The following is a 23,909-nucleotide window of genomic DNA, read 5'->3' on the forward strand; positions in this document are numbered from 1 at the left end:
CACACCAACTAACTCCTAATTCTTGCAAGTTTTTTTTTTAATTATTATTTTTTTAAGGAAAAGGATGGAGGAAGCCTCCTTACACACCTGACTTTGCTCCCCTTTGCCTTGCTGTGTGGAGTTCCTTGCACCTGAGAGTGCGATAGACACAGGGGTGTGTGTGTGTTGCCTGTGTATGTTTGCCGGTGTGGTTTTTGCGACCGATTTCAACCCTGGAACAGCCCCCCTCCCCTCCCTACCAACTAGGCTGCTGTGTACACATAGCCCTCGTTTAATGACCGCTGAAAGTTACGACGGAGCCCCTCCCTCCCCCTCCAAATGCTACTAACCATGTGCTGGAACTCAGCTCCGGGGATCTGGTTATGAATTGCGGGAAGCACTACCTGACGCGTCGAAGGGACGTTGGGTCGGAGATGTGGCTTGGGGGGGGGGGAGAAAAAAAAAGAACATTTGCCAGAAGCTACCGCCGTCCTCAGCAACATCGCCCTCTCCCTGGGGGCTGCCCATCCCACCCCCTGCCCCATTTTCCTCCTAACCCTCTGTCTCTTTTCTCCTCCAGGTCTGTGCAGACGTTTGCAGACAAATCAAAGCAGGAGGCTCTGAAGAACGACCTGGTGGAGGCATTGAAGAGGAAACAGCAAAGTTAGAAACCAGTATACCCCCCCCTCCCTTGACGATGCTAATAAGACACGCCATGCACTCATTAGCCCCCCCCCCTTCTTAGGAATCTTTTTTTTTTTCCTTCCTGGCCTCCTCCCCGTTATTTTCATTTCCCGCGTACGATATTCTTCCACTTATTAAAAAATAAATAAAAACCTCCATTTTATTTCCCCACCATCCCAAATAAAGCTGTACAAACTGTGTTTTTTTTGGGGGGGGGTGGTCTCTAGCAGCTTAATTTCCACTGTCTTATCGCCACAGCCTTGCAAAAACGTATTTTCTTTTTTGAGAAACTTCTGAGATTTGTGCCCCTTTTTTTCTTCTGGGCCTTATGTTCGACCTGCATATTTCCACCAATCACGTCTTTTTTTTTTTTTTTTTTTTTGCTTTTTTTTTCTTGGTGCGCCCCGTCTCCCGCTGCTTTCCCCCCCCCATATTTTGTTATATTGGTGTAAAAAATGTACAAGAAGCAAAACAAAAAAAAAACCTTTATTAAATACCATGGTTTGTGAACGAAGGAAGAAAACCATCGTGGAAAAATGTGTTTGGTGTATGTTTGGGAGAAAGGTTGAGAAAGGAGGACGGGGGTGTGGGGGACGAGGAGGGGGCAGCTGCCCCCCAAAAAAGAGATCTGTGAAAAGCTGTCGAGATTCGCCCCAGTTCTGCTTTCCACCCGAGAGGCTGCGGTGTGCTGCTTTTGACTCGTTCTTGATTTCTATGGAATGCGAAAGACTGGTTATTATTATTTTTTAAATATGTAATGCTTAACTTGGAATCTACGTCTTCTACTTGAGCCTCCATACTTAAAAACAGGAAAAAAAATAAAATAAAATCTTGAAAAAAATGTAAAAGCGTTGTTGGGTGCTCGGCTGTGTCTGATTCCTTCTCCTGCCTCTTCCCAACCCTCAAGGGTCCAGCCTTTGATTGGCAGGTCATAGCCTGTGGGGGGGGGAGGGAGGGATGGGCTAAGTCAGTGGTGGCGAACCTATGGCACGGGTGCCAGAGGTGGCACTCAGAGCCCTGTGTGTGGGCACACGTGCCGTCGCCCCAGTCCTAGGCCTTCAGCTGGGTTTTATAAAATCTTTTTGCTTTAGGCCTCTGCCACCATGTGCAAAAAAAAAAAAAAAAGGGGTTCAATCAGACAATTTCAACTTCTTGCAGGAAAAAAAATCAAAGTTGGAATTGAGTGATTGAACTTTTTAGTCCCACCCAGTCTGCCGTTACCACCGCAGCCACGCCCACCCAATGGGCCACGCCCATCCAAATGGACACATCCACCCAATGGGCCACGCCCACCCGGCACCCGACAATGCATAAGTGGGTTTTGGGTTGCAGTTTGGGCACTCGGTCACTAAAAGGTTCACCATCATTGGGCTAAGCGCTTCAAATGAAACGCTCTTTTTAACAGAAATGGCGTTTTCTCCTTTGTCTGCTCCTGAGCACAGCCCGGCATCGTCCCGAGTGTCTCATCTGCCAGCTGGGAAAGAATTTTGAGAAACGGGATGGTTCAGACTGAAGGTTGGCAAATGTGCCCCTTTGAGTCCTTTTTTTTCATGGTAAACCCACCCCCGGCCCCCACCTCATTTCTCACAGCTTCTTAGCAGTTTTGGGCTTTTCAGTTTTGTTACCTGTCAAGTTTTGTATTTTCTAGAGCCAGCTGGCCTGAAATATTTACGCCGGCCTGGTCTCCTCGCGGAAAGAAACCTGCTTCCCATCTCAAGAGTCCTGTAGGTATGGAAAAAGAGGTTTTATAATGCGCGGAAGGGAGTGGAACTGGAGGGAGCCTCTCCAGCCAGAGGCAGTCTACCTCTGGAATGTCTCGCAAACCTCAGAGGCGCTGCTCTGCAAACTCGTTAATAAAGGAGAATATTGGTAGCTCCAGGGTTGACATGAGGGGTCCTTGGTGTGCTCTGAGCTTGCTTGTTTTCTTGCAGACGTTTCATGACCCAACTAGATAACATCATCAGTGCTAGGAGGAATGGTGTTTGTGGAGAGGAGGAGGAGGAGGAGGAGGAGGCAAAGGACTGTGGGGTCCTTGGTGCCCTCTGAGCTGGGTTGTTTTCTTGCAGATGTTTCATGACCCAACTAGGTGATATCATCAGTGCTAGAAGGAAGGTGAATATGTAGAGAGGAGGAGATGAGGTTGTGGAGGAGGAAGATGGGAATAAAAGGACTATAGGGGTCCTTGGTGCTCTCTGAGCTTGTTTTCTTGCAGACATTTCATGACCCAACTAGGTAACGTCATCAGTGCTAGAAGGAAGGGGAATATGCAGAGAGGAGGAGATGGGGTGGAGGAGGAAAATGGGAAGGAGGAAAAGGACTGTAGGGGTCCTTGGTGCTTTCTGAGCGTGGTGGTTTTCTTGCAGACGTTTCATGACCCAACTAGGTAACATCATCAGTGCTAGAAGGGAGGAGGAGGAGGAGGAGGAGAATTGTCTTTGGTGCTCTCTGAGTTTCATTGTTTTCTTAAAGATGTTTCATTACCCAACTAGGTAATTTCATCAGTGCTAGAAGGGAATGGGGTTACAGAGAGGAGGAGGAGGATAAAAAGGAGAGGAGGACTATGGGGTCCTGTGGGGTTACAGAGAGGAGGAGGAGGGGGAAGAGGACTGTGGGGTCCTTGGTGCTCTCTGAGCCTAGTGGTTTTCTTGCAGACGTTTCATGACCCAACTAGGTAACATCATCAGTGTTAGGAGGAGTGGCGTTTGTGGAGAGGAGGAGGAGTATGGGGTCCTTGGTGCCCTCTGAGCTGGGTTGTTTTCTTGCATACGTTTCATAACCCAAGTAGATAACGTCCTCAGGGCTAGAAGAAGTGCTGTTTGCAGTCAGTTGATAATTTGGTGGCTCGCCCTGTCCGTGTTGGTTGTGGGTGGTCTTAGAGATTCTGTTGGCTTCTTTGGCAGTTCCTTGATTGGGGTCTTGCTGACTGGATTGTTGCTTTGATGTAGTCCACCCATCATAAAAGAGCCAACGTTGCCTACCCCTGCTTTAGCATACAGAAGTTGTTAACGGTTTAGGTGTCTATCGGGGGGGGGGGGGGCTAATTTGTCAGAATACTTCTAGAAACCCCCTGGCCTTTTGGGACAGTCACGTTTTCCCAACTGAAAGCAGGGTGAAATCTGTCCATACGTTGTGAAAGTAAAGAAGTTCCATCACGACCAGCCGTCAAGTGAACAAGACCCCCGTCAAGAAACTGCCGAAGAAGCAAACAGCCTAACCAAAGAAACTCTTAAGACCCCCCCCCCAAAAAAAATACTCTGACAGGTCAAACCACAAGAATATAAACCAACAGCAAAGCCCACTCCTTACTAGCCCTGATGACGTTATCTAGTTTGGGTCATGAAACGTCTGCGAGAAAACTCGGCTCGAGAGGGCACCTTTACAAACGCTGCCGAGTTATTTGAAAAGCAGCAAGGATTCCTTCCCTCTTAGCTGCCCTTGCTTTGCAAAAAATAAAGGGGGGGGGGCATTGGGAGAGCTGAAGCCCCCTCACTGCTGCTTCCAGGGTGAGATAAGAGGGTCTGCAGCAGCACCAGGGACTAGTTCTGTGTAGAGCAGTGGTTCTCCACCTGTGGGTCGGGACCCCATTTGGGGTTGAACGACCATTTCACGGGGGTCGCCAAACAAGGCTGTCCGCCATTTTTTTCCCCTTTTCTTTGGCCACGCCCCTGGCACCCGGTGATGTATAAGTGGTTGGGGGTCACCACAACATGGGGAACTATATTATGGGGTCGCGGCATTAGAAAGGTTGAGAACCACCGGTGTAGAGGTTTCCGCACGGACCGGAGGTGCGTGGTTTTGCATGCTGCCTGCATCCCACGGATGGGGCTTTGTTTGCGTGGCCCAGTTATCTGGCATGGCGGGGACTGGAGCCGGTCCACGGACCGGGGGGGGGAGTTGGGGAGCCCTGGTCTACGGGGTTAAGCAAAGAACCCATATCCACTCACGCTGGGGTGGTGGGAACACTTTTATTTATTTCTCCATGTCTACAAAAAATGCCCATTGTGTGAAAAAAAGACACCCCCACCCCCACCCAACCTTCTTTTATTTGCGAGCCTCAACGAGGTCCAGACAGGCAGCCAGCTGCTGGGCACTGAATTCCTTGGGGTTTGGGGGGTTTTTTCCCTCACACCCCCCCCCCCCAAGAGTTCTATTTCATAAATTAACAAGTTTTCCCTTTGGGGAATCAGAGGTGAGTCATTGCAGTCCATACAGTCTCGTGCCTCAATGTTCGTTTTTCCGGTTTTTTTCCTCCCCTCTCCCCCCCCCGTCCCCCCCCAAAGGAATAAATCTCTTGAGAGGTAGGACAGGATCTCGTAAGGTGCCACTTTCCAGAGGCGGAGAGTTTTCTAGAGCAGAGAAAGGCCAGGGCTTTCTAGAGTCGCAGGAGGACTCCAAAACCCGCTGCTGGAATCCCAACGCGGCCAAGACCCGATCCTGGCGCCGCTCAGCTCTCCACGGGGTTCTCCTCTCGGCCCAAGAGGGCGTCTCTCTCCTCCAGGACCGGTAGCTTCCTCCGACGGTAGGCCAGGAACTGGAACGAAATCTGAAGACGAAGAGTTAAGGTTGGCTGCTTCTGGGACTGGGCCGGCAGCCACCGTGGGCTACTACGAAAGGCTTAAAACATCAGGAAGATCTTTTCCCGTGTTTGCTGCCTCGTTTAAAGCACGGGGCTGAAATCTCTGGGCAGCTGCGGGCCAGGGCAGAATTGGGGCAGCCGAGTTAATTGCCAAGTTATAGTACTTGTTAGCCAATACTTCAAAAAGATGGTTTCTCATCAGCCTGTGAGCAGCCTCAACAGGGTTAAAGACAGGATGTGTGTGTGTGTGTGTGTGTGTGTGAGAGAGAGAGAGAGAGAGAGAGAAAACTAGGGAACACAGGCTGCAAAAGGGAATGGCAGAGAGGGAAGGGGAGAGAGGGAGAGAAAAGAGGGAGGGAGAGGAAGAGGAGAGAGAGAGGACAGATTAAAGTAAGGGCGTGGAAGCACAAACCTGCATTAAGTGACCCACTTGGCAAAGCAAAAAAGTGCTTGACATCCTGTAAACCACTTAGAGAGGGCTGTAAAGCACTATGAAGCGGTATATAAGTCTTAAGTGCTGTTACTATATAAGAGCAGCAGGCTGACTCTGCCTACAGCCAGCAGTTTGATCCTAACTGGCTCAAGGTTGACTCAGCCTTCCATCCTTCCAAGGTCGGTAAAACAAGGACCCAGATAGTTGGGGGGGAATATGGTAACTCTGTAAACCGCTTAGAGAGGGCCGTAAAGCACTGTGAAGCGGTATATAAGTCTTATTGCTTGGGAAGGAAGGAAGGAAAGGAAGGAAGGAAGGAAGGAAGGAAGGAAGGAAGGAAGGAAGGAAGGAAGGAAGGAAGGAAGGAAGGAAGGAAGCCGTGGTGCAGTGGTTAGAATGCAGGATTGCAGGCTGACTCTGCCCACTGCCAGCAGTTAGATCCTGACCGGCTCACGGTTGACTCAGCCTTCTGTCCTTCTGAGGTCAGACAGATGAGGACTCAGATTGTTGGAGGTGCAACAGGCTGACTCTAAACCACTCAGAAAGGGCTGTAAAGACCATGAAGCGATACATAAGTCTTAAGTGCTGTTGCTATTGACCCACGTCTGTTTTTGCAACCCTCAATTCTGACGCCATCGTTGACTGCAGAACCAAAAGCTTACGGCACTCTCCTATTTTCCTGTCTGTCTAAGGCAGGGGTAGGCAACCAAAAACACTCAAAGAGCCACTTGGACCCGTTTCCCACCAAAAACAAAACACTGGGAGCCACAAAACCCTTTTGATATCTAAAATGAAGATAACACTGCATATATCCTTTTTTACCTTTATTATAGGTGTGTGTATGTGTGTGTGTGTATATGTGTATATATATATATATATATATATATATATATATATATATATATATATTATATATATATATATATATATATTTGTTTTCTGAGGTTTTCGCGGGTGTTTGTATGTAGGTCTTTGGTTGTTCGGGTTTTCTCCCGCGTAAAATTGGAAGTGTCTTGGCGACATTTCGACAAAGTCCCATTCGTCATCTTCAGGCTGGTGTTTTCAGCTTCGTGCTTCGAGCAGCAAAGTTGAGTGCTTCGAAGCACGAAGCTGAAAACACCAGCCTGAAGATGACGAATGGGACTTCGTCGAAACGTCGCCAAGACACTTCCAATTTTACGCGGGAGAAAACCTGAACAACCAAAGACCTACATACACACACACACACACACACACACACACATATACACATTAAAAATAAAAGTAAAAATATGACTCTTGGGAATATCCATACTATTAAAACAATGATCACCAAGAGAATGCTTTTAGAGAATAAAATTACATACACACACAGGTAAAAAAAGGATATATGCAGTGTTATCTTCATTTTAGATGTCAAAAGGGTCTCTCTCTCTCTGTCTCTCTATCTGCCCTTGATCTGCCACTCCTCTTCCCCCACTCTCTCTCTCCCTCTCTCTCTCTCCCTCTCTCTCTCTTTCTTCCCCCCCCTCCTATCTGCTGCTCACCTGGCAAGCTTCAAGCTGCTGTCCAACAACCTCCGGGGTAGGCAACCTCGTCTCTTTTATGACTCATGGACTTCAACTCCCAGAATTCCTGAGTCAGCCTAGCTGGGCTAGCTAGCTCTCTCCTGCCCTTCCTGCTTCCTGCAGAGACGCAGCAAAGGGAGGAGCTCCGCCCAGTAAGCTTTTCAGCTCCTCGGAGAACACTGTGAGTGCACGCTCTTTTACACATACACACACACAAAACACACAGAGAGAGAGAGAGAGAGAGAGAGAGAGAGAGAGAGAGAGAGAGAGAGAGAGAAGCAGGGAAGTGCCATTGCCTCTCTCTGTCTCTGTCTCTCTCTGCAAAGGCAGAGGAGGCTGGGAGCCACAGGGGAAGGCTCAAAGAGCCGCATGCGGCTCCGGAGCCGCAGGTTGCCGACCTGTGGTCTAAGGGATTCTATCGCACCAAATCTGGACTTGGCACATTTAAAGGCAGAAACACCCCCCCCCAACACACACACACACACACACTACCACCACCCCCAATTCCAGAAAAGGATACCACAGTGTCAAGAGAGAGAACCCCCAAGCTGCCAATCAGCCACGGCAAATGGTGGATCACGTAATTGCCTTCCGTCTGCCCCGGATCCGGGTTTTTCATTAAGACGCTGAGGCCGTAGAGCGAGTTTCCAAGCATCACCAGAGCAAAAAGCGAGAAGGAGATGCCGGTAGTGCATTTCCGCTTGAACTGCAAAGCAGAGAGGAAATTGAGAAGCGTCGTCAATCCAACAGGCAGGCTTCGCCCAGCCTCCTTAATTGTGATTATTATTACATTAAGCCAGTTTACGCGGTTGCACAATTCACTGGGAGCCCAGCTAGCTGAAGTGAAGCAAGGATAATGCACAGGTAAATGGGATCTTCTTGTCTTAATCAGATCAGGGGGTGTGGACAGCCTTAAAATCCCGTTTTGTCCAACAGATCTCAGATATTTGGCTTTTAGCTACAGCGCAAGGCTTGGCGATTGTATGCTCGGGGCTGGAAGTAACCCCGTGTTTTCCCCAATATAAGACAGGGTTTTATATTGGTTTTTGCTCCAAAAGAGGCGTTAAGGCAGGGGTCTTCAAACTTGGCCCTTTGATGACTTGTGGACTTCAACTCCCAGAATTCCTCAGCCAGCCATACATGGCTGGCTGAGGAATTCTGGGAGTTGAAGTCCATAAGTCTTAAAAGTGGCCGAGGTTTGCCTTGAAAAACATTTTTTGCTTCCCTGGAGAAAGCTGGAAATTGAGTCTGGGGGACCTCTGCTCCCTGAAATATGCCCCTCCCTTCTGACGTGGGCCTTGCCCCTTTCTCTTTGAGCAATGCTTACATTGGTGTAGATCTGAGGGACCCGGGAAAGCAAGTATAGCACCGAAGAAGTGGATCCGATCACAAAACCGCATATCTCCCTTTGGGTGAAAGGCTGCAGAAAGACACAAAATGGTCATGGGATGCTGCAGAAAGAATGTCCCAACAGGTGTTGTGGGATCCAGGGGGAAACAGGTTGAAGTAACTGAATGGGAAACCTCACCAACAGGTGATTTAGTTCATGCGTTAGTTTGATCACCCGTTGTCCCTCCCTTGAATCCACCCGCTACCTCAAATTCAACACTAATCTTTGTCTTAATATTTTTTCCACCCAAGGGGTAAACTTTTAACTTTAGAAAGACATGTCCCAAAGATGCTTTTTTCACGAGGCAAATGGACTTCCTTGTTTTTCCTTTGAAGACATTTCGCTTCTCATCCAAGCAGCTTCCTCCGCTCTGACTGGATGGTGGGGAACAGAAGGATTTATACTCCTTGCAGACAGCTGGTCATTTGCATCCTTTTAGAGAGTCGTTGAGGCCACCTGGAGGTTTATCTGTATCCTCAGGGTCACCTGAGTGGTGCAAATGGGTGTGGAGCCTTCTTGGAACTGCTGAAAGGACGGTGTTGTAGATTGGAGATGAAGGGCATTTTGACATAGTTGGCCTCTTGGATCCCCCTTTCAACCCAGCGGTCCTCTCTGTCCAAAATGTGGACTTTGTCATATGGCATAATATTGGAGAACAAACCGATCAGGATAAGATTCAGAAGTCCATCTGCATTTAAAAAGACAAAGGCCCCTCTTTCAAAGACAGCAAAGTCCACATTTTGGACAGAGAGGATCCCTGGTTTGAAAGAGGGGTCAAAGAGGACACAGATAAACCTCCAGGTGGCCTCAACGACCCTCTAAAAGGATGCAAAGGACCAGCTGTCTGCAAGGAGTATCAGTCCTTCCACTCCCCACCATCCTGTCAGAATTGAAGAAGCTTCTGAGATGAGAAGCGAAACGTCTTCAAAGAAAAACAAGAAAGTCCAGTGGCCTGGTGAAAAAAACACCTTTGGGACAAGTATGGCCTGGATGACGGAGAATCTCCATAGAGACTCAGAAATAATTATTAACTTGGAGGAATTCCACTTGTGGAAAGCAATTATTGCACAACCAGGGGGAGCCACAAAATGACTGGCATTTATCAGTGACCGCCAGGCCCCTTCCCCAAGCTTCTTTTGCTGGGTGTTCAGTTTCCTGTGTCCACTGGGGTCTCTAGGAAGGAGGCCAGGGCTTCTGTCAACTTCAGCGCAGGGGTCTTCCAACTTGGCCCTTTGATGACTTGTGGGCTTCAACTCCCAGAATTCCTCAGCCAGGCACGCGTGCCTGGCTGAGGAATTCTGGGAGTTGAAGCCCACAAGTCATCAAAGGGCCAAGTTGGAAGACCCCTGCTTTAGCATAATCCCCAACTACTGCTAACCTCTATCGGCACTATTTCGACGGGATTCACTGTCTGTGGATCTTGAACCCAAAGCCAGGGCAGCTTGGTCTTCGCAAGACATTTAAGATCAGTTCTGCCCAAAAGAGAAGAACGTTACCTCCCAGCCTGATGGGTAGTCTGCAGAAAATAGAAGTTTCCGGCTTTTAAACATCCCTCCATCACCCAAGTGAGAAGAGGCAGGATCTCGATGCCAGGCGGGCGTCAACGTGGTTCCCAGGACCGCGACTGCGAAGACGGCATTGATCGAAGCTGAAACTGAGAAAAGGGAGATATGTTGGAGGTTAAAAAGTCTGCCTTTGCTTTGCTTCTTCTTTTTTTTTTTTTGTCTGTCCCATCAGACAAATTACTAAAAGAGAAACTGGCTTTTGTGATGTCAGCGTAATCGTTTCCTGGTAGCTGCAGAAAGCAGAACCATCATCCCCTGCCACAGGAGTTGCTATCATCCCACCGACCAGATCTAAACTTGGAATACTGTATCCAGTTTTGGTCACCACAATGTAAAAAAAGATGCTGAGTCTCTAGAAAGAGTACAGAGAAGAGCAACAAAGATGATCAGGGGACTGGAGGCTAAAACGTATAAGGAACAGTTGCTGGAATTGAGTCTGTCTAGTTTAAGGAAGAGAAGGACGAGGGGGGACATGATAGCGGCCTTCCAGTATCTCAGGGGCTGCCCCAAAGAAGAGGCAGTCAAGCTATTCTCCAAAGCACTTGAGGGCAGGACAAGAAGCAACGGGTGGAAACTCATCCAGGAGAGAAGCAACCTGGAACTATGGAGAAACTTCCTGACAGTGAGAACAATTAACCAGTGGAACAACCTGCCTCCAGAAGCAGTGAAGGCCCCAACACTGGAAGTTTTTAAGAAGAGACTGGACAGCCATTTGTCTGAAATGGTCTAGGGCAGGGGTAGGCAACCCAAAACACTCAAAGAGCCACTTGGACCCGTTTCCCACCAAAAACAAAACACCAGGAGCTGCAAAACCCTTTTGATATCTAAAATGAAGATAACACTGCCTATATCCTTTTTTACCTTTATTATAGGTGTGTGTGTGTGTGTGTGTGTGTGTGTGTGTGTGTGTATGGACATTTGTGTATGTATATATATATATATAAAAGTAAAAATATGACTCTTGGGAATATCCATACTATTAAAACAATGATCACCAAGAGAATGCTTTAAGAGAATAAAATTACATACACACACAGGTAAAAAAAGGATATATGCAGTGTTATCTTCATTTTAGATGTCAAAAGGGTCTCTCTCTCTCTCCCTCTCTATCTGCCCTTGGTCTGCCACTCCTCTTCCCCCACTGTCTTTCTTTCTCTCTCTCTTTCCTCTCTCTCTCTCCCTCCCTCTCTCTCTTTCTCCCTCCCTCCTATCTGCTGCTCACCTGGCAAGCTTCAGCTGTTGTCCAACAAGCTCAGGGGTAAGCAACCTCGTTTCTTTTATGACTCATGGACTTCAACTCCCAGAATTCCTGAGTCAGCCTAGCTGGGCTAGCTAGCTCTCTCCTACCCAAACACACACAGAGAGAGAGAGAGAGAGAGAGAGAGAGAGAGAGAGAGAGAGAGAGAGAGGAGCGCAATTGCCTCTCTCTGTCTCTGTCTCTCTCTGCAAAGGCAGAGGAGGCTGGGAGCCGCAGGGGAAGGCTCAAAGAGCTGCATGCGGCTCCGGAGCCGCAGGTTGCCGACCTGTGGTATAGGGTTACCTGCCTGAGCAGGGGGTTGGACTAGATGACCTCCAAGGTCCCTTCCAACTGTTATTCTATTAAGAGGGGAGAAACCTATTCTCCAAAGCGCCTGAAGGCAGGACGGGTGGAAACTCATCAAGGAGAGAAACAACCTAGAACTAAGGAGAAACTTCCTGACACTGAGGACAATTAACCAGTGGAACCACCTGCCTCCAGAAGCGCTGAATGCTCCACCACTGGAAGTTTTTAAGAAGAGACTGGACAGCCATTTGTCTGAAATGGTATAGGGTTTCCTGCCTGAGCAGGGGGTTGGACTAGATGACCTCCAAGGTCCCTTCCAACTTTTATTATTATTATTAAACCTTTAGGGGGGTTAACAGAACTGAAACAGAAAGAGATAAGATCGAGGGGAACCCAGGATCTTTGTTCAAAATAATCCACGGGAAGTGCGTGAAAAGCTTAGTACGAGTAGCAGTTGTCTCACACAATTTCAACTTTGGCTCAAAGGGCATTACAGGTGCGAGGATGTGTGGTCTCATGGCAACCTGGAGACTCCGGTTTAGGGGCACCGGGATCACCAGTCCTCTTGATGAAGAGACGTGCTTCCCAATAAAACCACTGTCCATTCCTCTCCTGTTCCAGTAGGAGCCAGAGATCTCTCCATTTTAAAGAGCGTCCCATTACAAAAAGGGAAAGAAATCTGCCTGCATGCCTAAATAGAAAACCACAATTGTCCCCCAGCTTAGCATCCAAAGAGTTGTTTGTGTCGAAGTCCTGATTCAGAATCAAAATCTTGGGGGACATCACAGGACGATTTCAGAAGCGGGAGTTTTGTGTGTTTTGCCACCTGGGTGCCAAATCGGTGGACGCCAACTTACAGACTCTGTTTTGGTTCTTGATTTTGTAATAGACGTAGAGAGAGATCATGAGCAGATCAGCCAGCACGTAGTAAATGGCGGTGTAGACCTAGGGAAGAAGGAGGAGGAGGAGAAGCTTAGGGAATTCTGGGATAATGGAGAACCTAAGACAGGGCTAAATAAGGGGAGGGGAAGGCAGTCCCAAGGACCCCCGGCAGTGATGGCTTTGGGCATTTTCTCAGGACCAGCATGCTGAACCCTCCCGGTTAAACTCTGCTTTTTTAAGTTCTCACCTGTAGTGGCAGCTGATTGGCCAAGAAAGAGCCCACTAAATTCAGCGAATCGCCTCCCAGCCATCCCAGCAAGAAGTAAATGGACAAGGCCTGGTCCATAATGCCGGTTTTACAAGCCAGGTAGAACTGACTGCATGGAAAGGTGGAGGAAGAAAGAATTAAGAGGGAGCACAGAGTCACCCGTGACCAGTAAATTATACTATTGGGGGCGAAGGGGATTGGAGTCCAGGGTCTGGGGACAAGGCAAGTGCCCCCCCTTATCGTGTCATTCTGCAGAGGATGAAGCTAAACCACCCCAGAAGAGACTTTGAGGAGAAATTTTATTTATTTTTGGCAGCCGCTGAAACACAAACAGCTCTTTGTTTCCTGGCGTTGCTGGAGGGAATATTTCAAAAGCCACCCACAGCCAGGCATGGCAGGACAGCCAGCCGGTCCCAGGAAACGAGTCATCTCCATTGTGTCATCCCCAACGGGCAGCCACGTATTTGTCAGTCAAATCAAGGAAGGAAGGAAGGAAGGAAGGAAGGAAGGAAGGAAGGAAGGAAGGAAGGAAGGAAGGAAGGAAGGAAGGAAGGAAGGAAAAGGAAGGCCTCTTGCTACTGCGATAAGGAAGGAAGGAAGGAAGGAAGGAAGGAAGGAAGGAAGGAAGGAAGGAAGGAAGGGAAAAATAAGGAAGGCAATGAAGAATGGAACTGAAGGAGCGAAGGAAGGCAGGCCTCTTGCTACAGGAAGAAAGGAAGGGAAAAAAAAGAAAGAAAGAAAAAAAAAGAAAAAAAGGAAAGAAAAAGAAAACAGGAAGGCAATGAGACGAATGGAATGGAATGGAATAGAATGGAAGAAAGGAAGAGGAAGGCCTCTTGCTACTGTAATAAGGAGAGAAGGAAGGAAGGAAGGAAGGAAATGAAATAAGGAAGACAATGGGAAGGAAGGAAATGAAAAATAAAGACAATGAAAACAGGAAGGCAATGAAGAATGGAATTGAAGGAGGGAAGAAAGGCAGGCCTCTTGCTACAGGAAGGAAGGAAAGAAGGAAAGAAAGAAAAAGAGAGAGAAAGAAGAAAGAAAGAAAAAAGAAAGAAAAGAAAGAAAGAAAAATAAGAAAACAGGAAGACAATGAGAAGAATGGAATGGAATGGAATGGAATGGAAGGAAAGGAAAGAAGGAAAGGAAGGAAGGAAGGAAGGAAGGAAGGAAGGAAGGAAGGAAGGAAGGAAGGAAGGAAAGAGCCAGCCAACTAGCACCCTAAGCACAAATCTCCCAGGCTGGCTCCAGATGCCAAGTGAAGCCCCCCCCCCCACTTACGGGAAGGAAGCCCCAGCAAAGCAGGCGATGGAGACCAGGCCCAGCACCACGCTGGCGACGTCCCGGCCATCCTGAGCACACTCGTGGAAGACGGTCAGGATCCACTCCGAACCGTTGACACAATCCGAGGCGTTCCCGCTGGGGAAGCCGAACTTGTGAGGATGAGCAAACATGGTGGGCCTCAGGCAGGGGATAAAGCACTGGGAGTCACTGGAAATTCAAAAAAGGCCCTGTCCATTGTGAACCGGGATCCTGTGAAAAGGAAGAAGAGAGAAGGGGGATTCTCTTTCAGATTCATGAATGGCAAAAAAATAAATTAAAGAAAATACGCATTTTTCTTCCATTCTTTCCCCTGGACTGTTTCAGTCTCTTCTAGAATGGAGCTTTGCATTTAAAAAATATATATTTTAGTTCTTCTCCCGTGAACATTAAGTAGGTTGTGAAATAAACATTGTGATCCTAGCTTGCCTCCAGCTTCTGTTCCAGTGCTTAAAAGACCGAAGTGACCGATTTATTTCAGTGGAACCGCCATGTTCAGTGGCAGTATATCTGAGGCTGGTCCGAAGGGACCGCTGCTACGTTTTTGCCCTGGAGGTGAATCCCCCAGACTCGGCTGGAAAAGGGGACCCGGGCTGGGGACCCCCCTCTCCTCTCTTGCAGTGACTCATCCAGATGTTCGCATGTGACCCAAGCCTCCGCTGACTCAGGAGCCGCAATCAAACCTTATCAGCATTTTTCAAGTTGAAACTGCTGGGCCAGCAAGGAAGGAGGGGGGAGGCTGTCTCCCCCCCCATTTGGAAGACTTTGGCTTTTGAATCACCCCCCCTCCCCAAATAGGCTGCCGAGCAAGCCCCTCCACCCCACCCCACAATTTGTACAGCCGGTTGAGAAAAAAAAAAAAACAGATCAAGATAACTTAGCAGGAAAAGAAAGGCCTTGGTGATTCACCCGTGGGAGGAAAGGAGCGAGTTCAAGATTGACCAGGACATTCTTTTTTTTTGCTTTCGAAATCGTCCTGAAAAGACCTTGCTTTGTTTTCAGGCTGAGCAGCCAAACAGACCGACATCAAGCCGACCTCCTTAAGCAGGCTTTGGGGAGGCCGGGTTCGCTGGTCTGTTTAGTCCCGGGATATCTGAACTTGGCCAGAATTGGGGTCAAAGGTTTGTCCGACCTAACTAGGTTGTTGTAAGCTTTTACGGCTCCGGAGTTGTGGGCTTCCCAGTCTCAGCGGCTGGGGATTTGGGGAGATGGAGTCCCGGGGCGAGCACAGCTAGGGAAGGGACGAAGACGACCCCCCCATTGGGAGCTGGCCAAAGGCGAGGGAGGGTCTTCTACTCTCCCCCCCCCCCGTGTTTCTAGAGATGTCGGGGGCTCCAGGGATAGAGACTGGGAAGTCCCCAGGAAACCTTGAGATGGGTCGGCCTCCCCCCCCATCCTCCGCCTTCCTTTGGGGGGAGGGGGTCCCCCTTTGGCGGAGAGACCCCCCCTCCCCTTGCATCGCCCGACTCACCTCCCTTTCCCGGGGCTCCAGGCCAGCATCCCCCACCTGGCCAGGGGGGTCGGGGTCTGCTGCTCGGGGTTCTTTCTGGGGGGGGGCTCCCGACTCACCGGCCCTTTGGGTCTCCGCGCTGGGCTGGGGGCAACCCTGCTCCGCACCCCGGTTGCCGGGAAGCTTTAGCGGGCTTGTTTGGGTGCCTCTTTGCGGGCGACGACGAAGCCGGAGCCCTGCCCGCCGCTGACTCGCCCGGGAGGCTCAGCTGACGGCCGCCGGCTCCGCCTTGCGGGGCGGACCTGGGCTCAGCTGGCCCCGGGGAACGAGGGGAAGGGGGTCTCCTCTCCAACGGCCCCTCCCCGGATCGGATCCTCCCCCTCCCTCCCGGGCCTGGTGAAAAGGGGCGGGGGGCTCCCCAGCTGCTCCCACCCCAATCCCAGTCGCCAGTCCCTGCAGCCGTTTGAAGAAATAATAACAGTAGTAGTAATAGTAGTCGACGTAGTCGTAGGAATAATAATAATAATAATAATAATAATAAATAATAATAATAATAATATAAATAATAATAAATAATATAAAAAAATCAGTCTGAACATCTGGCTGACTGTGCGATGATCCATAATAATAATGTTGGAAGGGATCTTGGAGGTCATCCAGTCCAACCTCCTGCTCAAGCAGGAAACCCTATAGTACCATTTCAGACAAATGGCTGTCCAGTCTCTTCTGGAGGAAGGTAGTTCCGCTGGTTAATTGTTCTAACTGCCAGGAAGTTTCTCCTTAGTTCCAGGTTGCTTCTCTCCTGGATTGGTTTGAATAGAATAGAATAGAATAGAACTGGAAGGGACTTTAGAGGTCATCAAGTCCAACCCCCTGCTCAGGCAGGTAACCCTATGCCATTTCGGACAAAGGGCTGTCCAGTTTCGGCCAGGAACCGGGGGGGGGAGGGGGTTGGTTGGTGAGGGCGGCGTATTTAGGGTCCGTCTGGATGCCCTCGGGGTGCCCCCGCGAGGGTCCCTCCTCCTCCTCCTCCTGCCCGGGCTCGGAGGCGGGGCCGGGGGCCGGGCTAAGGCCTGCGTGGAGGCGCTTCTCTTCCGGACGATGGCCGGGAGGATGGCGGCGGGTCCCGGGCTCCGCTCGGTGCTGGGCACCATGGAGTTCGGGCGGCGGGCCGACGCGGAGGCCAGCGGGGCCATGCTGCGCGCCTTCCTGGCCCGCGGGCACGGCCGCCTGGATACGGCGCACATGTACGCGGCGGGCGAGTCGGAGCGCATCCTGGGCGCCCTGCTGGCCGCCGAGCCCGGCGCGGCGGGGAGAGGTGAGGGAGGGGCGCGGGGGAGGGGGCTGCGCGGCCCAGCAATGGTGCATCCCCCCCCCAACACACACACACATACACACGCCCAGCATTGGTGCATTCCCCCCAACACACACACACACACACACACACACACACACACACACACACCCCTTTGCAAACGCCAAAAGTGTCAGCAATTTAATGCAAACGCTGCGGTTGTGGGGCGGACGCGCAAAGTTGGTATGGGGGGAGGCAACTCTTATACTGGATGCAGAGGGGATCCAAATTTCTCTCTCTCTCTCTCTCTCACACACACACAGACACACACAGCACCTTGAAGTTAGACTCCTCTGTTGATTGCCCCCAGTCTGAGTCCCTCTGCCTTGCCCTCACTTAGATTTCCTTGGGGGGGGGGGTGAACCTGATTATTCAGCAACCAGCCCGGTTTAATCATTTATTTAATCCGAGGTTGGAGGATCCTGTTCCGGTTTGATTTGCCTGGAACTTAAGGAGGTCCCTGGAGAAGCAGAAATGAGATGGAAGGGAGCAGGCCGAACACAAAAAGCAGGCAGGAAATTAAAACCGAAGCTTTGGTGCTTTGAAAAAAGGGTAGGTAGGTAGGATAAATACATAATAGATAGATAGATAGATAGATAGATAGATAGATAGATAGATAGATAGATAGATAGATACTGTAGGTAGGTAGATAGATAACCTTTATTGTCATTTTTTACTGTGGGCACAATGGCACACATTAAAAATGAAAATAATAAAGTTGGAAGGGACCTTGGAGGTCATCTAGTCCAACCCCCCACTCAGGCAGGAGTCAAATGGCTGTCCAGTCTCTTCTTAAAAATCTCCAGTGTTGGAGCATTCACAGCTTCTGGAGGCAGGTTGTTCCACTGACTAATTGTTCTAACTGTCAGGAAATACATCCTTAATTCCAGGTTGCTTCTCTCCTTGGTGAGTTTCCATCCGTTGCTTCTTGTCCTGCCTTCAGGCACTTTGGAGAATAGCTTGACTCCCTCTTCTTTGGGGCAGCCCCTGAGATATTGGAAGACTGCCATCATGTCCCCCCTCGTCCTTTTCTTCATTAAACAAGACATACCCAATTCCAGCAATGGTTCCTTATATGTTTTAGCCTCCAGTCCCTTAATCATCTTTGTTGCTCTTCTCTGTTTAGTTGCTTGCTCTCAAACTGTACACATACATAACATACATTTAAACATACTATATACAACATATATATAAACCTACACCCTTACATATAAATAACATCTAAATATTAATCACTGTCCATCTTGAATAAGGGAATTTAGACTTTTCCAGGTAAATACAAACAGAACATTGACAAGAAGAACACCGACACACACATCCTTTAAACTCACCTGAAGATGTTACCTAGCCTGGTAACGAAACGTTTAAAAACAACCCACAAGCTCGGAGGACGCACCTTCGCCCTCAACAAACAAAAACACTTTCTGTTGTGATCCTAGAGAGGGGGTTGTTCCCATGAAAGCATTTTAGCAAAGCCCAAATACCTGCAAGTCATTTGGGGTGGGCCCAGTGGGGGAGGAGCACTCTGCCCATGCCCAGATGTCACCTTGGCATTCTGTGACAGAGCCACAGTGGTTACGGTAGGCGATGCCTGATGTGCATTAGTGTCTCCTGATCAGGAATTTATCAGGTTGACAGCAAGAATTGTATTTGCTCAATATGGGGAAAATGAAGATCTACCAGCGGAGGAAGTGTTAATTAAAAAAAATCTTAGAGTGTGCAGAAATGGATAGATTGACATTGAAAATGAAAGAGAAAGAAGACTCAGTTTATTTTAGAACATGGGATACTTTTTATAATTGGCTAGAAAAACCAGGTAGAGAGAAAGGAACGTGATATGTATTAGTAAACTAGACACTGAACCCAGACAATATGTTGCTGATAATATTTTAAGCACGTGATTATAAAAAACATATATATATTCCCAACGATTGCTTTTAACCCTGACGATGTCGGAAGCTTCCGACGAAAGCTAGGTTTATTTTATTAAATGTTTTTTCATTTATTCTCCTGGTGATCGTTATTTATTTATTTGTTTTATAATACACACACACACACACACACACACACACACACACATTAATTTACCAGGTTGAGAAGCTGAGGCTGTTACAGGGCTGCAAAGAGCCTTAAATTAATCCATTTGTAGGCTCTTCATATATTTTGAACGTTTCTGCTTTCCTAAGTGGGTCGATGGAGCCTCCATGCCTAAGAGCAGTCTATCGGAAGAGTCGTTAAGTCTCCCTGGGCTGTTTGGAAGCATTTTCCTTCTTTCCTTTCTTGAGTTTGCCTTCCAAAGGTGTCTCGTCCTTTTTTCCCCCCTGTCCACAGTCAAAATAGCCACAAAGGCCAATCCTTGGGATGGCAAAACCCTGAAGGCCAACAGCGTCCGCTCACAACTGGAAGAGTCTCTCCAGCGTCTGCGACTGCCGAGCGTGGACCTCTTCTACCTCCATGCTCCGGACCACGAGACCCCGGTGGAAGAGACCCTGCAGGCCTGCAATGAGCTTCACAAAGAGGTGTGGGGATTAGGGGGATGCTGGGAAATAATAGAATATTTTTATTGTCATTGTGTAACTCACAACGAAATTCACCTTGGACTTCAGGGCAGCCAGGCTGCCAAAGGGTGGAGAAGGGGGGCGTCCCCTTTGCCAGGTGAGACGCCCCTCTCCCCAGGGCGTGAGAGAGAGCTGGAGGGATCCTCAGAGACCATCTAGTCTGACACAGAGTGGCTGTATTCCTGGCACAACTCTTTCTCTGCACAGTGCTGGGTTACAGACCCGAAGGCCTTGATGGCCTGTCAGCAGATCCTTGAAAAATAGGACCTAACAAATGACGGTGTTATGGTTCCGGCTAATGAAACACTTCAAAGAACTTCCAGGCATTGATTTTCCTCAAAGTCTTTTATTGTTACAAAATGTCGGCACAGGCATAACCGAGGTGTGCCAAGATCTAAATTCTCTTCCCCTGAGCAATTAAATTATCAGCATGTTCCCTCCCCAAATTAGCTGCCATATATCACGTTATCCAATTAGTATGAAGATGAAAGGTTTCCTTCCTCTCTCTTTCCCGGGCTTTTCCCTCCACCCTCTTCTGCTCTGCATTAACTCTAAAAATACCAGACAGTTCTGCATATTGTCAAAGCAAGAATATACAGTATTTGCAGTGTTGACGGACGGGATGATTGCTTTGTCGCCCAACAGGGGAAGTTCAAAGAGCTCGGCTTGTCCAACTATGCCTCATGGGAGGTGGCGGAAATCTACACCCTTTGCAAAGCCCACCAGTGGCTGGTGCCGACGGTGTACCAGGTGAGCGAGGCAGGTTCGCCTTTTTAACAAGAGGGCCTTTTTGATCCGCTGGTGCGAAAAAACGCCGGCCGATTCTCTTGTTCATGCTGCTTGGTGAACGGCTTTCTGGGTGAACTCTGAAGTTTTTTTTTTTTTTTTTTGTTCTTGCCCTGCTTGAACCCACAGGGCATGTACAATGCGATCACGCGCCAAGTGGAGAAGGAGCTGTTCCCCTGTCTCAGGCACTTCGGGATGAGCTTCTACGCTTACAATCCCCTGGCCGGTATGGAATGGGGGCGATTTTTTTTTAAAAAAAAACCCCGAAGCCTTACCTGTGGAACTGCAGGATGGGTGAAAGGATGAATAGATCTTTAGTGAGTTTGTTGATGATCTCAAGACTCTGGTGTTTCTTGAACAGGTGGTCTTCTGACAGGGAAGTATAAGTACGAAGATAAAGACTTAAGTCAACCACCCACCGGCAGGTTTTTTGGGAACGACTGGGCCAAAGTCTACCAGGACAGGTGAGTCTCTAGCAGAAGGGACTAGCATCTTGAACACAAAAAAGGTGTTGAGAATTTGGAAAAAATCCAGAGAAGAGAACTAAGATGATCCAAGGCCGGGAGACTAAAACATACGAAGAACGGCTGCAGGACTTGGGTTTGGCTAGTCTAGAGAAAAGAAGAAATAGGGGAGACATGATAGCAGTCTTCCAGTGTCTGAGGGGCTGCCACAAAGAAGAAGGGGTCAAATTATTCTCCAAAACAGGACAAGAAACAATGGTTGGAAACTGACCAAAGAGAGAAGCAACCTGGAATTAAGGAGAAACTTCCTGACAGTGAGGACAATTAACCAGTGGAACAGTTTCCCTCTAAAAGTTGTGGGTGCTCCATCACTGGACATTTTTAAGAAGAGACTGGACAGTCACTTGTCTGAACTGGTATAGGTTCTCCTGCTCGAGCAGGGGATGGACTAGAAGACCTCCAAGGTCCCTTCCAGCTGTGTTCTGTTCTGTTCAAGCAGTAGTGAACGGAGATTGGGTCTTTGGTTGAAATGGCCAGTAAAATGGGGCAAAATTCCACTTAGCCACTGTCTTGCTTAGCAGTAGAAATTTTGAGCTCAAGTCGTAAGTCAAGGTAGTCCTTGACTTATGACCACAATTGAGCTCAAAAATTTCTGTGGCTAAGCAAGACAGTGGCTAAGTGGAATTTTGCCCCATTTTATGACCACCCTTGCCACAGTCATTGGGTGAATCCCTGCAGTTGTTAAGATAGCCACACGGTTGTTAAGTGAATCTGGCTCCCCCATTGACTTTTGCTTGTCAGAAGGTCGCAAAAGGGGATCCCGTGACACTGTGACCGTCATAAATATGAACCAGTTGCCGAGCACCCAAATTTTCATCATGGGACACTGTGGGGATGCTGCAAAGATGGTGTGAGAAACGGCTGCAAGTCATTTTTTTTCAGGAATTCTGGGAGTTGAAGTCCATGAGTCATAAAGCGGCCTAGACCAGGGTAGGCAACCTTGGCTCTTTTATGACTTGTGGACTTCAACTTCCAGAATTCCTGAGCCAGCATGGGGGAACTATGGCCCCCTCATGACTCCTGGACTTCAACTCCCAGAATTCCTGAGCCAGCCATGCTGAGGGGAAAGGGAGAGGCTTCCAAGCTGAGCCATACTGGCTGAGGAATTCTGGGAGTTGAAGTCCATGAGTCATAAAGCGGCTTGGGCCTAAGCCAGAGGTAGGCAACCTTGGCTCTTTTATGACTCGTGGACTTCAACTTCCAGAATTTCTGAGCCAGCCTGGCTCAGCTTGGAAACCTCTCCCTTTCCCCTCAGCATGGCTGGCTCAGGAATTCTGGGAGTTGAAGTCCACGAGTCATGAAGGGGGCCATAGTTCCCCCATGCTGGCTCGGGAATTCTGGGAGTTGAAGTCCACGAGTCATAAAAGAGCCAAGGTTGCCTACCCCTGCTCTAAACTAATAAAGTCTACATTAATTAACATTAATTATGCTTTCATATGTTCCTCTGAGGGGTCTTCAAACTTGGCTCTTTTATGACTGGTGGACTTCAACTCCCAAAATTCCTGAGCCAGCCATGCTGAGGGGACAGGGAGAGGTTTCCAAGCTGAGCCAGGCTGGCTCAGGGATTCTGGGAGTTGAAGTCCATGAGTCATAAAAGAGCGAAGGTTGCCTACCCTTATGCTGGGCGTTACTTCCTTTTTGCTAAATTGTTTTAGTTATACTTCTACTGGTTAGGCTAGGCAGTTGTGTTTTTTTTTTCTTTTAAGTGCTGGGATATTAGTGTGTGTTTTGTTTTGAAAATACCACTCCAGGTATTGGAAGCAGCACCATTTTGAGGGAGTGTCCTTGATCCAGGGTGCCCTCCGTGAAGCCTACGGTGCAAATCCTCCTACTTTGACCTCAGCTGCCCTGCGCTGGGTCTACCATCACTCGGAACTGCAGGTCAGGCCAAGCTTTGCCTTCAGAACTGGAGAGAACATTAAAAAATGGGTCTCTGCTGTTTGACTAGGGCAGGGGTAGGCAACCTTGGCTCTTTTATGACTCGTGGACTTCAACTCCCAGAATTCCTCAGCCAGCCAGGCTGGCTGAGGAATTCTGGGAGTTGAAATCCACGACTCATAAAAGGGCCAAGTTTGAAGACTCTTGGGCAAGAGGGTCCACATTGCAAAGATATCTTGTCGATGGTTATCCTGCCTTATGGATGGATCTCATGAACCCTGCAGGTCAGGAAGGCCCACCCTGGCCTCAGCTATGCTGACTCAGGAATTCTGGGAGTTGAAGTCCACGAGTCATAAAAGAGCCAAGGTTGCCTACCCCTGGTCTGTGGAGATTCTCAGTCATCCAAGTCGTGGTTTGTCCCTAAGGTGTTTTTTCAAGAGGCAACAGGACTTCCTTGCTTTTCTTTGAAACAAGGCGCCACTGAGAGGGAGTCGAGATGGCTGGGCCAGGCGTCTCTGAGGCCGAGCCTCACTGTCCTTGTACTCCCCGTGAAGGATGCACAAGGCCACCATGAAGTTAAGCCAGAATGGTGAGGTCAGCTACTCTTTGCCAACTTCAACAGGACAACACATCCCTGGCTGTTGGCAGCGTGTTTCGAAGAAAAAAAAGGGAAGTCCAGTTGCCCCTTGAAAACTCAGCTTTGGGTCCCCGTGGCTGCTAAATCTGGAGGGTCTTTAGAAAGTCTCAGATTCGCTTCACCCCTCATTCTTCTCTGTGGAGTGATGAAGCGACGCCTTCTATTTTCAACCCAAATCCTCCTCCCTTCATGACTTTATTCCGCAAGCAGAAATCGCAATTCAGTCTGGCTGCTCGTGGAGTTTATTCTTCTTTCCTTCTCCAGGATAAATACGGAGACGCTGTGATTATTGGGATGTCCAACATGGACCAGCTGCAGGAGAATCTCCACTCCAGCGAGGAGGGGCCTCTCGTCCCAAGCGTGGTGGAGGCCTTCGAGAAAGCCTGGCACCTTGCCGCCCACGACTGCCCCAACTACTTCCGCTGAAGGCGTGCCAGCGGGCCTCGGTTCTCGGTTAAAATGGAATTAAATGGCGCTCACCGCAGACACGAATCCTAATGTTGAATTATTGGTCCCACAAACTTTAATCGCTTAT

The 23,909-nt window shown here is 48.8% G+C and overlaps 3 protein-coding genes across 6 annotated transcripts in view; 2 read left to right on the top strand and 1 right to left on the bottom strand.

Annotated features, from left to right (window-relative positions):
* The window catches only part of CAPZB (capping actin protein of muscle Z-line subunit beta), a 49,109-nt gene extending 47,598 nt beyond the window's left edge, over positions 1-1,511 (top strand). For both annotated transcript variants that reach the window (XM_039355040.1, XM_039355041.1), the window contains one exon: positions 560-1,511. Coding sequence is in view for 1 of the 2 variants with exons in the window: in XM_039355041.1 (XP_039210975.1) it covers positions 560-647 (88 nt within the window). In the remaining variant the exon portion in view is untranslated. The remainder of the gene's footprint in view (positions 1-559) is intronic.
* A 3,435-nt stretch (positions 1,512-4,946) lies between these two features.
* Positions 4,947-16,019, bottom strand: SLC66A1 (solute carrier family 66 member 1). Of its 2 annotated transcripts, none has more exons than XM_039355052.1 (8): positions 15,757-16,019; positions 14,149-14,400; positions 12,847-12,976; positions 12,575-12,662; positions 10,106-10,263; positions 8,547-8,639; positions 7,740-7,925; positions 4,947-5,206 (listed from the first exon to the last, which is right to left on the bottom strand). In XM_039355052.1, exons 2-8 carry the CDS (start codon positions 14,319-14,321, stop codon positions 5,108-5,110), a joined length of 927 nt encoding a protein of 308 aa, XP_039210986.1. In that variant the 5' UTR covers positions 14,322-14,400; positions 15,757-16,019; the 3' UTR covers positions 4,947-5,107. The 2 variants fall into 2 exon arrangements, with proteins under 2 accessions (XP_039210986.1, XP_039210987.1); XM_039355053.1 differs by having other exon boundaries at positions 15,659-16,019.
* Positions 16,020-16,700: 681 nt separating this feature from the next.
* On the top strand, positions 16,701-23,866 carry AKR7A2 (aldo-keto reductase family 7 member A2). Of its 2 annotated transcripts, none has more exons than XM_039355051.1 (7): positions 16,701-16,955; positions 19,323-19,510; positions 20,195-20,299; positions 20,465-20,561; positions 20,697-20,799; positions 22,611-22,740; positions 23,022-23,632. In XM_039355051.1, the coding sequence occupies exons 1-7, from the start codon at positions 16,739-16,741 to the stop codon at positions 23,091-23,093; spliced, it is 912 nt and encodes a 303-aa protein (XP_039210985.1). In that variant the 5' UTR covers positions 16,701-16,738; the 3' UTR covers positions 23,094-23,632. The 2 variants fall into 2 exon arrangements, with proteins under 2 accessions (XP_039210985.1, XP_039210984.1); XM_039355050.1 differs by lacking the exon at positions 23,022-23,632 and adding an exon at positions 23,639-23,866 and having other exon boundaries at positions 16,703-16,955.
* The last annotated feature ends 43 nt before the right edge of the window (positions 23,867-23,909 follow it).

The sequence above is a fragment of the Crotalus tigris genome, unplaced genomic scaffold (assembly GCF_016545835.1).
Source record: "Crotalus tigris isolate CLP2741 ecotype Arizona unplaced genomic scaffold, ASM1654583v1 scf7180000018590.67127310178:1205815, whole genome shotgun sequence".
NCBI lineage: Eukaryota > Metazoa > Chordata > Lepidosauria > Squamata > Viperidae > Crotalus > Crotalus tigris.

What these genes read in the sequence shown, in the direction of transcription:
- SLC66A1 (XM_039355052.1), bottom strand. Translation starts at nt 14,321, where the DNA reads ATGTTTGCTCATCCTCACAAGTTCGGCTTCCCCAGCGGGAACGCCTCG. An exon ending in CCAATCAGCTGCCACTACAG is followed by an intron (nt 12,663 to 12,846) that starts GTGAGAACTTAA and finishes CTTCTTCCCTAG; the next exon opens with GTCTACACCGCCATTTACTA. An exon ending in TTCTCTCTCTTGACACTGTG is followed by an intron (nt 5,207 to 7,739) that starts GTATCCTTTTCT and finishes CTTCGTCTTCAG; the next exon opens with ATTTCGTTCCAGTTCCTGGC.
- AKR7A2 (XM_039355050.1), top strand. Translation starts at nt 16,739, where the DNA reads ATGGCCGGGAGGATGGCGGCGGGTCCCGGGCTCCGCTCGGTGCTGGGC. An exon ending in GCCCGGCGCGGCGGGGAGAG is followed by an intron (nt 16,956 to 19,322) that starts GTGAGGGAGGGG and finishes CCCTGTCCACAG; the next exon opens with TCAAAATAGCCACAAAGGCC. An exon ending in CGCTTACAATCCCCTGGCCG is followed by an intron (nt 20,562 to 20,696) that starts GTATGGAATGGG and finishes TTTCTTGAACAG; the next exon opens with GTGGTCTTCTGACAGGGAAG.